This window comes from Harpia harpyja, chromosome 2, assembly GCF_026419915.1.
Source record: "Harpia harpyja isolate bHarHar1 chromosome 2, bHarHar1 primary haplotype, whole genome shotgun sequence".
Taxonomy (NCBI): domain Eukaryota; kingdom Metazoa; phylum Chordata; class Aves; order Accipitriformes; family Accipitridae; genus Harpia; species Harpia harpyja.
This window is the reverse complement of record NC_068941.1, coordinates 60,984,370-60,997,216: the sequence shown is the minus strand read 5'-3', so window position 1 is coordinate 60,997,216 and position 12,847 is coordinate 60,984,370. Positions and strand designations below refer to the sequence as shown.

The 12,847-nt window shown below is 36.7% G+C and overlaps 1 protein-coding gene across 1 annotated transcript in view; it reads right to left on the bottom strand.

Moving 5' to 3' along the window:
• Positions 1-838: 838 nt before the first annotated feature.
• Positions 839-12,847, bottom strand: part of NFXL1 (nuclear transcription factor, X-box binding like 1) — a 50,301-nt gene continuing 38,292 nt past the window's right edge. Inside the window, exons 20-22 of the mRNA XM_052780130.1 lie at positions 12,651-12,737; positions 9,165-9,218; positions 839-4,116 (exon numbers count right to left, since the gene is read on the bottom strand). Of these exons, the coding sequence (XP_052636090.1) occupies positions 3,943-4,116; positions 9,165-9,218; positions 12,651-12,737 (315 nt within the window). The 3' untranslated portion in view covers positions 839-3,942. The remainder of the gene's footprint in view (positions 4,117-9,164; positions 9,219-12,650; positions 12,738-12,847) is intronic.

Genomic DNA, 12,847 nt, shown 5'->3' with positions numbered 1-12,847 from the left:
CTAGTAAATACAGACCACTACAGTATCTTCATTTTATAATCTTTAGAGCAATTGATTGATTTAATTGAATGCTAAGGGCAGACATGAATACAAATTTACATTCATGAAGCAAGAAAAGGGAGCAACTTAAATGCCCACAGATAACAACTGGTAATGGGATGAAATTGAAGCAGAAGAGGGATATCTGAACTAAGCGAAACTGAGGACAGGGTTGCCCACAGACTGTCTGCACAAGAATACTCCAACCTAAAGCACGCACCAGAGAGCAGCTACCACACACACATCAAGCTTCTGCTGCCTCACACAGAAACGCCCTTCAGACCAAGCATCTCTGTGCTCTAACCCCACAACACACAGGCACATTGCTCTCAGAAAAGCTGGCATATAGCGTATATCCTTTGGAGCCAGAACTACTGAGATTATAAACTCAAGAGTTCAGTGCTTTAAAGCCACAATCAAGCATCGAAGCTGCTGTGAACAACTTTTGGTGCTATCTGCATCGTAACATTTCCTTCTCTAGTAGTTAAGGTCAGGACAAATGTCTAATAAATCAGCTGTATTTCCCCACGAGGCCAAAAAAATCATCTACTAAGTCCATTCCCATTTGTTTCATCTTAATCTACTTCCCCAACCCATTCTCGCAATTCTGTCAGAGCAGTAACGTGAAGGAACATGATTACGTAATTCCAGTATTAATCTGAGCAGTCAGAGCTATCCCTGCCAGAGAGGGGAACAAAAAGCACGCCTAAAACTTCTGCTGCACTATGTCAGTCATCGTTACCCAGGAGAAATTTGCTGCTTTACTACACCAGTCCTTGAGAACAAACAAATTTTCAAGTTGTTTTTGATGCGTTTATTGTCTGACTTGGTTTTTACATGAAATTAACACACACACTGGCTTTGTCCTTGTTAGAGGTAACAAACTTGCCCAAGGAGTTTCCAGTCCAAAACATGTTGATCACTTGTAAGCGCCTTGGTTCAGCAGACAGATGAATGCTCACCGGAATGCATTCAGAATCAGGAAAAGCTCCCCCCAGTTTTTTTTTATTTTACACATAGCTAAATAGTCTGCATGCTAAGTATCCTCATGATCAGGCTTCTCGCTATGTAATTTCCCTTCAACAGCAGGTCAGATTATATCATTTGTTTTAATGTATACTTACCAATATGCATTTTTTTGGTAAACTGCTAACATAAAAAATATTTGCTCATTACATTATGTAACAGTACATTACATTTTACCTTTAGTTCAATATTTCCTTTCTAGAATTACCATCTTTCATGTATACTGAATAACAGGCAATTTTATCTGTAACTTTTACTTCAAAGGTTGTCATGCTTGCAACACGCAGCTCCAACCAGAGAGGCAAAAAATTAACTGTAAAAATAATAATAAAAAAAAAACAAATAGAAACCCGTGATTTATTAACTGCAGATTGCTCAAACCCCCACACTTTTTTAATGCCAAAAAACAAATATCTGGTTCAGCAGGCAGACCAATAGAGTGCAAATGACTCAGATGGTTGGATAAGATACACAGAACTATTTTGAATAAAATTTCAAAAATAGGTATGTCTCACAGATGCGAGATTCAGGAGCGATACAAATCCCTTAAGAAAGGGCATATGCCTACTCATAGACACACTTGCATGAATGGAATGAATTTTTAAGGATTGGTGTGCTTTCTTATTGTAATAAAGATGATCAATGCGAAGCAAGTCTTTTCCTCTCCAATATTTCACATAAATACTGCAAAATATGCAGAAAAAAACCACTAAGAACTACATCAAACATATAACTCAAGTGCAGTTCATTTTTATAGCTCTGTAGAGAGAGATTTCTTCTCTTTGCTGTAGTGGTAAGAAAAAACTACATTGTACTTGTTTTAAAGAAAAAGCTAGCAGTAAATAGAAAAATTAGTTATGGTCATGTAAAATAAAAGCTGTTTCCACAATGGTCTCATTCATGTTGATCTGCATGTTTCAGCTATAAAGGCATCTTTTTGTATTTTTGGACAATACATTGTGTTTTACTTTAGCTGAACAAAAATCTCTCTTCTTTTTCTCTCAGTGACAGGAGAGTTACTGGCATAAGCAGTCACATAATAGCATCACCTCACTTGGTTAGAGAAACAACCCTTATATATGGAATTATCTTGCAGGCATTAATATTATAGAAAAGAGTTAAAGTAACAATATGGAAAATGGTTTATTCCTTATACTAGAAAATAAGAGAATGCAACAGAGATGCAACTATGATTGCCTAGTATAATTTCAATTAATCTACAACTTTACATACTAATAGCTGGACACATCATGACAGAAGTAGTATGCATTTCTAAAAATCAATTAAATACTCCCCCATAAAATACTATCAAATAGCACCAATCCATGCTAAATATTGCGAAGTTTTCCTTACCTCTCTTCTCTTTCACCAAACTTAGGTGAAAAATTGAAAAGACAGTTATTTTCTCCTCATTCTGTCAATCTACGCAATCTAAAAGCTACTGCTTTTTGCAGCTTTTCTAGTTTTTCTGCTGCTGAACCATAATTACAATTGGATATCAGCTCAAATTAATACTGGGTCCCTTTACAAGTAGGCCGAAATCAACTGAAAGACCTTTCAAACCAACTGCAATCTTCTCTATTAATTCACACAAATGGTCCCACTGCTTTTGCAGGATTTGTGATGAAACTATATGCCTGAACTACAAGGGCAACCTAATGCCCTTTGGCTTCATACCTCACCTTTCACAGGATCTTGTAAGCATTTCTCAATTACCCACAATGCTCAAGTATCAGCATAAAATTTCCAGCACAGGTTTAAAAATTCAGTATTCTGATTTCCCCGCCCCCAAATTTAACTTGCAGTCCCTCGACTGAGACAATGCAGCTTCTCTAATAATCTTGAAGCTGTGTAAACCTTTCAGTTCTAGGAACCAACGCTGATATCCCAAAAGCAAGGTATTCTAAACTGTCAGCAAGAAAATAAATAAATATTTAAAAGATTAGCTAGACAGTTTATACATGATTAGCAAGCACCATCCAGATGGCTTCAGAACAACATATAATTGTATTGTTACGCTATTCAATTATGGTTTTGCACACCTATGCAAATATTCAAATGTGACATTTATCTACACAAATAGTCAAGTAGTGCCCAAAGTTCAATTTCAGATTGTTTTTCTGCTGTTGGTGATGGGGGCAATGATGAGAACACATCCCCGTATCCTGAAACTACTTCACATCCATGTTCAGCGTATGCATCTGTCCATTAAATGAGGTTTTCAATTGGTTTGATTTTGAAGAAACAAGGGTGGGGGGAGCAACCAAAAAACAAACCCCACAGTCTGTAAGGGGGCCCTTTTTATTGTTTGTGATACAGTCGACTTGAAAGACAAGTTCACATTTCCTTTGTCTGAACAAAGTTTTGACGTGAAGCCCCAGAATATTCAAGCCTAAGTGATCCAAAGTTCCCTGTTAGTTGTTATAATTAAAACTGACATGAAGCACAGAAATTATTGTGTGATACAACATAAAGACTAGCATAAGAATGCTATCTTCAATAAATGACTAAATTGATTTTACAGGAAACAAATATTCAATAAAGCATTTTATACTAAGCTATTTTTAATAATATGAAATGGAGACAAGGAAAAGTAACACAATATATTAATAGAAGAGATGTTAACGGACCTCAGTCAGACAAATTACATCAGCGCTTCAGCATAGACTAAAATCTACTATTACTTTCAGTGTCTGAATTCAGTTTTGTGCTGTGAATGTAATAAACAGAAAAGGTGACACTTCTTTCCTCCTCTGCACTTTTCTTGGCAAATGGTATACATACATAATCTATGCATATTAAGTTGTTACACACAGACTAACATTCTAGGAATAGCTACCTAAAGCCCGACTGAGGTATATTAAATATTGAGCTGTTTCAGTCATTGTAGACCATGAGCCATGCAACCATCACAACAGCAACTCCGAACATTGGCAGCATAATGAGGTTCTTGTATTTTTGCCATGATGATTGTTCAACTTCTACTTCATCCTTTCTTCTCTTATTCTTTCTTCGCCCTTTTAATCTGTTTTCAAAAGCTTCCAGTTCAGCCTAGATGAAGAAAACCAGAAGTAGTTGACATTTGTGTCAGAATTAAAAACAAGGAAATGTGCAATTTTAAACAATTCCTAAAACATTCCCCAAAACCACTTTATAAAAATAAGTGGCAGTCAATGGAAGTTATAAATCTCTTACAGATGAGATGATAGCACTATATCCCATGGTTACAAAGCACTTTGCTTCCAAGTATTAAACCATTGTTTAGTTTCCTATAAAAAACATTGCCAAAAATGCAACCAACTGAAATTTTACATTAGATTTTTAACTCAGGTTGAATATGTTAAGCCAAAATGAGATTGTTATTTCCATGAAATATGTTAAAAATACATTATTTTTACTATTAAAGAAAAGCACTCGTAAGTATTTAAGCTATTACAGTAACATATAAAAGAACACAGGTTGAAATCTTCAAAGACCTCCCCCCATAAGAAGGATGTGCTCTCTGCTAAAAATAAATTAATAAAAATATAAATAAATGATCTATCATCTTTCCCTCAATTCTTTATATTTTGCATGCTCAGCTAAATTTTAGATTAATAGCTATAATCTTAGACATGTACAAAAAGTTTCCATTTGTTAAGTGTTATAACTTAACACTTAGTCGGTCATATATGACTGAAGTAGGTACATAGCATCCTTCAAAAGAAAGCACATGCCCTTAGGCCCCAAAATGAAGCAAAGCAATTGGAAAAATAAAAGGAATGCCAAGTTCCACCCAGAACAGCAGTTTCAGGGTGATGCTTGGAATGAACAGTAGGATCCTCTGATCCCTGTTTCTCATCCCCCTCCACATCCTTTTAAAAGGGTATCAAGAGAATACAGACGAAACTCATTTTAGGGTACAAAGCTGAAACAAAACTGGAATTAGGCAGCCTGGAACAAAGAGCGTAAGACTGAGATGAGACTCCAATGAGGAGCCATCTAACTGCTAGGAAAATCAGAAAAGATGCTCTAAAGGAGAGCTGAGAGAGACTAAAACCAGAAAAGGTCCGACGATTATCTGGATTTTTGGATAGAGTTGTCAGCTACTAGAGAAAGCACGCGACAAGGAGCTAGGGAGCAGAAAGGCTAGATGAACTGAAAGAGACAAGAGAGATGGGAGCAGCAGAGTGCAGCAAGCCGGGACCAGCTGGGCAAAACACGCAAGACTGAGCTGAAGCAGAGGAAACGTGGACAGTGAACAGAGACAAAGCCTGGCCATGAGAGGAAATAAATCTACATGACTACTACTGCAGTGCTGCCAGGAAGAGACGGACTAAGACAATAAGGTAGGTGCATTAAAGAAACAAGAATAAGACTTTTGGGAAATGGGGAGAGAAGTAGTCCAGTAAATATAATTTTCCTTTGGAACTCAAGATTGCCTGATGTCTGGTCTTCCTCTACTGACAGCAAATATTTGTCAGAGTTTCACAAAGTACATCTTACTTCCCTTCTTGTGCCAGACACCACTGTTAGCAGGAGAAAGGGACCCATTTTGATGTCTATTCCTTTGTACCTAATAAAGGCAGAAATTGTTGGCACTTCTCTGATGATATGGGAGAAAAGTTAAAAGTTCCACAGCCTGCTATTTGAAACAAGATTACTTTCAACTAGCTAATCCTCCTTTAGAAAAGCAAAGTATTTTAATGAAACAGTTTTTCAAAATCCAAAGTCTGGAGGCAAGTGCAGAGTTCTTAAGGTTTTATAGATAATGTGGCAGTATTTCATTTTACACAGACACTAAATAAAATTTGGGGCTTCTATACTTATTATATACTTGCGATCTGCAGGTTTTAAAAGCAGAGTGCTTCATGAATTGCAGTAATCTGAATTAAAATATAAGGCTCGAACAATTATATAACAGGTACTGAATTGCTTTCCTAGTGATCTTTATAAAAAGCCAGCTAAAAATAAATACCTCATGAAAAACCAAAACACAGAATGAAAAAAGGTTCGTGGGCACAGAATACAAGAAAGAAGCCATCACTGTCCTTGAAAAGCTACCTACAGATTTTATATAACTGTCATCATTCCCAAAGTGTCACGTCAATGATCTCTGAACAATAAAGTAATGGTTGTGCCCAGTGTTCAAACTACCTTAATTTTTCAAGCTAAACAAGCTCGAGCTTTTTGTTGAGAGTAAGAATCTAACTTCTTTGTGTATAGACATATTAAAAATAAAATGAAATGCATTTATTTAAACTGTATACTCAAAACAATTTGATGTCAGATAATGTCTAGTTTAGTGTTACTCAGGTACTGGATTTTGCTCCTTCATGTGTTATTCTCTATATTCTTCCTGCACTGGAAGGAGTAGCAGCCCCATGGGGAAATGTAGCTAAATGAATGCAAGTAACAGTGACTATGCAGACACAAAGCATATATCCTGAAATTGCAGGTCTTGTATTTTACAGCGGCAGGAGCATGCTTGACTTTTGTAACTTCCAAGGATCTGTTAAGACATTTTTCCTTCTAAGAAAAAAGGAAACAAAATATTTCATACATCTCATTAAATTAGAATTCAGGTTTGAGACTTGGCTTTCAGTGTTGAAACTCTTGACTACTACCACTTAGCTCAAAAATTTAACCCAATCTTTTACACTAGAGTGGGACAGAGGGAGAGCAAGCTTGGTCTGAATTGCTAAATAATCAAAGCACCAATCTTTTTTCCACCTAGCAATTGTGAAAACCCTGGCCTCACATGGTGAAGCCGAGAGAAAGTTTGGCTGCTAGGGCCATGACGAAAAGCCTAACCAAGCCGTCTCCCTTCCACTAAGAAACAAGTGATTCCATCTGTAAATGATATTGGCAGAAGCTGCTATCAAATATAGCAAATACCAAAATATAAATGTGCAGACTTACTAGAGCACTAACTAGTTTGTATATAAAGGATTTAATGAAGTATTAATCAAAACAGGTCTCAAAAAGTTGTGACTAACAGATGAACTGTCTATACAAAAATGTGCTAATGAGATCAGGAAGGTGGTACAAGATGCGAACTATTGTCAGAAGGGAGTATACTCAATAAATATATACTCTTAATGTGACCCAACACCCTATGATAGTGATGTCCTCCAATGTGCATCACCAGATAGCAGATTATGAGATCAAATTGGAAGGGAATCAATTTTAGATAAAAGGCTGAAGTAGCTGAGGTTAGTACTTGTGTGCAATTCTACAGCTTATTTATTAGTTACTATTATCCTACTTTTTTTATTGGCTTTGTCCATTTTTTTTTTACTGTTGTCCTACTGTTTGCTATTGTGCTATGTAACTGGCCACTCTTAATTAACCTTTTAATAGGCTTGATTATGTATAGGTGAAGTCTTCTATCCCTGAAGCTGCATCCATCACAAAACACGTATGCAGAAGCAGTTGCCATATATTGCCCAGGGTACTGCTGGACTGTAACTGTGAGACTTCAGTGAATGCACAAGTAGAAAGCAATGGTGGTGTGACTGCAGAAACAATCACTGCTGAAGGATCAAGACAAAAATAAATGTTGCACACTATGCTGGTGGAGTGAATCTGCTACAGTTTCAGAGGAGCCTTGTTACTCAGACTTTATTTGAGGGACTATAAATTAAGTGATTTTGAGGCACAAATCATTAGTAACTGGGATGCCTTCTGGAATGCACGAAAACACAGTCAGTGCAATACAAACACCAGCAACTTTGAATTTCTACCTCTAGAATTGTAAGCATGTTCTTTACATATATAAGCATCCATGAGTACACTTCAGTACTTAGCTTGCAGAACCATCAGTTATAGATTACCTCTGCCTAACAAAATGTTTCAGACATCTGTATGCAAGCTACACTTCCTGACCTATGTCCCAGAACTAACATTTCCAAGGTCAACTTAGAGAACAAGAATTAGATGAACTGTCTACGAGTTGTATGAGGGAATATGTGATCAATATTGTAGACAGTTGAGACATGAATGTAGCAATAAACATTACCAGATGATCACAAAACAGTGCCCGGACCCCTGGACAACAGGTACCTAACTGTATGCTTTTCCTGCACGATGAATAGACACACTCCCCATTGAAAAACAAAAGCAGGCCTTGCTAGAGCATTGGTTGGTAGACATAACGCTTTAATAAATAAAGTCTCTAGGCAATTAATCAAAGTATGCGTAACAGGAGTTGTGATCCACAAACTGCCTATCCTAATGGGATTGGGGGAATGGTACAAGAGGATCAGGTCTGTCCCGCATCCCCTTTCAAGCAGGGAGTGAGCCGGTGCTCTGCGATAATGGAGTGTGACATGCAGGTGAAAACACAAGTATAACCTAATACATAACTGTTGTGATAACTGAGTAAAAGGAGAGTCAGAAAGCACACATTGTACTTAGAATATGACTTGGTGTCAAATGCTCAGGCACAAGCATACACGTATGAGCTGGTTGGAAGCAGTGCATTAAGGCTGTAGCCTCCAGATGACAAACCTGACCTAGCCATCACCACCAACCAAGCTTATGGTTTTTGCCTGAAATACGGTTACTATTAGTGTCTACGGGCAGCTGGCACAGAAGCTCCTTGGATTACAATGCTGACAACATATGCTCACCAACAACAGCAATTACAGTAAATACACGTTTTTTCCTCCCCTCAGAGACCTTGAAGGAAAAAGACTCATTTAGACTTCCTCATTGTTTCATAATGGGAGGGAAGAGGCAAGCTTCACCCAATATTTAAACCTTTATGGAGGCTATTCAGCAATTCTGTGGTGTTTATGCATTATAAAGTGTTCAATTAAAATCAAGAGTACTTAGTATTTTAAAAATAAACTATACTATACACAGTTATAGTAATGCAAGATTAAACTGATTAATTATAATTTTGCATAAAATTATGAAAATTGTTTGGGAAAATACATGGCCTCTTAACCATTGTAAATCATTCACAGCACACATCTTGGAGTAAGATAACAGCTGACAGGAATGACTGTGCATATCACATTACAAACTATACAACTTTAGTTGCATGTAAACTAAATTATTTACTAACAAGAACAATGGGGGGGAAGAAGCGGGTGAGTAAGAACGGTTGATACCTGTTGTCTTCGTTTCTCTTCTTCAATAGCAGCTTTGGCTTCTGCCTCTTTTATCTGTCCAGACATACAAAGCGATAAGAAACTGTTGTAAACAGCAGCTAAACCTATTTTCTTATAGAGTCATAATTACTCCTATAGAATGGTTCTCAGCAAAAGTGAGCAAAACCGCCATCAACTGAGCTCTCAACTTATTCAGATGACAAAATACTCTCAGAAAAAGCTGCATCATCTCACATTTGGAAAACATGGAACATAAAATGGATGCTACAAGGTTATAAATTGAACTTCTGACTTCAACTTGACAAGCTCAACCAACAAGTATAAAACCTAAAAAGAATAGTTTGTTTGCTAACAACCAGGAAAATTCCTAAAGACAGTTATTTTTTCAGCAACTTTATCCTCAATTCAGTACACTTTACACATACAGATAATTCCTATATACGTATATAATTTACAGACACATATTTCATTCCAAGTACTTTAAATATTCCCTGACTGCTAGAGCAAAAGGAAACCTCTGTATTTGTATTGAATATGACATATATCGGATAATGCATAACCAAACTGCTTTAAAGTCCTTGGTGCAATGCAAACCAAATGGAATTAAAAATGCTCCACCATCAGAAAGTCCTATGAAAAGAAGTCATGAGAATTACAACTGATAATTCTACAGAAGTGTTTTGTAGTGTTCAACAAAGCAAATTAAATGCTAGAAGTTATTAAGAAAAGAAAGGTACAGAAAAAATGTCAATGTATAAACACATGATGCACTTGAATCTTAGCTCCTGCATTCAGTTTTGGTCCTGCAATAACAAAAGAATGTAAAGCCTGAACATATACAAAAGACAACAGGATGGAGTGGCTTTCATCTAAAGAGATGCATAACTAGGATTCATCAGGTGACTAACAGGGCACAAAATCCTGAAGAGTACGATGCCAAATAGGAATAAAACATCAATAATTATTTTTCATAATACAAAAGCAAAGGCATAAAATGAAATTACCAGGAGGCTCATTCATAAGAGAGGGAAGTATTCTACTCCCACATAGTATTTGGCTAAATCTAGAAATTCAGTGCTACAGGATGCTTATAGATGCCAGAAGTTTATGTCTACTGAAAAACAATTAGGCATGCTACAAAGAGATAAATCCAACAAAGACCATTAAACAGAAAGACACCAGCTCGACCTTTAAAATTCCCGTAGTCAGAGATCACTACAGTAATAGTAGTAACAGGAAGAGTATACTGGGGAAGTGTATGTATCTGTCGTCTTGTATACATTTCTTGGACCTTTAGCATTGCGGCCACTGAATCACCGCCCTAGAAAAGTTAGATGTAAAAATCTGATTAATAACTTGAAATGAAAAACAGTCTTGATCCTAATAACTGGATGATTCGCATACTAACAGTGATAATAATTTACTAAATACAGTTTGCGCAGGTGGAATTTGTTCCAAACAATTTGCAATTCAAGAGCTCTTGACAGCTAAGGAGAAAGCACACCAGCCCATGCTTTAGCACACTGTAGCTGGAACAGTGTGCGCTGAGGACAGGGTCAATAGAACAGTCTATTTGCAGGTTTTCAGACAATTTTTTAAATTGCTAAACCGTACATCAAATAAAAGCATTAGTGAGAATTTCATTAATCTAGACACAATGGCAGAGTCTCTCTTTAGAAAAGTATATAAAAGACCTTTTCAGCCATGCACATCTGAAACCACAGTCTGGTGTGGAAAAAACAGCACAACTAGCCTCCTGGTATTTCACTGCCATCTAATGGCAGAACTTCAGCTCCGAAAAGAAAAAGTGACCCACAAATGTTGAAAAAAGCAACAGAAGAGCTTCTTTTTACACTGGTGTGGTCATGTTTGTATAAGATACATAGGTACAACATACATAGGTAGAGGGAAGCTTAACCATTATAATCACAGTATGGAAAAACATTTCTAGAACTAGATCTTTAATAAAATGTACAGTAAAAGATGCATTCAGTTCCTCAGAAGCGCATCCTCACTAGGTGCTATACGTGAAGAGTTTTATGAAGAGTTAACACACTTTGGTTTTGGACATTGATGGTTGTTTTGCTACTGTGCAAGCTAAATTATCTTTGCAAATGTCTGCAGTTTTTAAACAGACTTTTTCCAGTCTTGACACATTAAACAGTAATTGACATAAACAAACTACTTTTATCAAGTGCATATAATAGGATATGATTCTAGTATGTTATTTACAAGTCAACACAGGCTACAAAAAGGTGCCTAGTAAAAATTTAAATAGAACTTCATATAAAAAAATCCAAAACAAATAAATCCACGTGCTTCTGCGAGGAAGGTACACACAGGTAGGTTATGCCACATAGTATGTCTGTGGCACTGCTTACAGTAGAAACTTGTAGTCATTTGCTCATTGCATTAGACCATTCCTCCCCATGGATTACAATGTCAGGGGCAAGAAACAGGAACTAGTATCTGCTGAAGTTAAACAGCAGCTGACACTGCACTGCACCACACTGAGACATGCTGCTCTGTCCCAGCTCATGCACTCTCTCGTGAATTCACCTTGCTTTATTGCACTCCATGTCCTATGAACTTATCTTCACACTCTTACTGGAACTGTTTGTTATGGTTGGGATTTTCTAAAGGCATATCCCAAGAGTCTTAGTATTTGACCTGCTTACAAAGTTGCAGGATTTGTCTTGTTAGAACTTGCCAATCAATCCTGAAAATCTGAGCAGAAGCTGACAAGAATCAGCTCTACCCATTGAGTTTTTGGGTTGTACATTTATTACATCTAACATTTACCTGATAAAAACCAAGCAAGCTATGCATGAATTCTTTTTGTTTATGCTTTTATAAAGGCTTATAAGAGCAAGGTTGATATTCTGTCTCTCTGGGTGACAGCATGCAGCAATTTCGATACTTCATAAAACAGCAGAACTAGGGAGAAGTCACATTTACAGCAGGCTAAAAAGTACACTGCAGTCACCAAAAACTCTCCATTTTTCTGGTACAGGGTAACTAATACAGTGTGACAGGATTATACTCTTCATGCTGGACAAGTTGAGCAGTCAATGGCTGTAAAACTTTCACAGGAAAGAGCAGATCTAACAATGCCCTGTGAAGTGGCCTGGCCCCAATCCTACAACACAAATCATTAGCAATAACGATTTTATCATCACTGATCATCACTTGTTCTCAGCAGAAGAGGAAAGAACCAGTTTTAACAAATGAAAAAAAAAAGCAAGAAAAATAACAGAATGTTGTTTTAATATAGTATTTCACTGAGTTAATTAACACTGTCTACAAACACTGTAATTCTCCCCACTAAGCCAAATGCAAGTCTGAAAAAGTGGCTGCTATTAAACAGCACAACTACTTATGTTGTATTTTTTGCTGGTATTGCCTTGAAAAATAATTCTGTGTTCATTTTTTCCTACTAGTTTTGGAAGCATTGAGAAGAAATTAGAGCTACAACAGATAGATTACCTCAGATGCTTTCCGTTTCATTTCCTTGCATAATGCATCGCATTCCAGTGAAACTTGGCCTTCTTGTATCTTGCTGCACTGTATTTCCTGTTAAGTATAATTTGAGTCTTTTATAATCATTTCTCTATATAAAATTTGTTATAATGTCCATTTCTTTATGAAAATAATTATAAAACATTCTTATTTAGTAAAACATT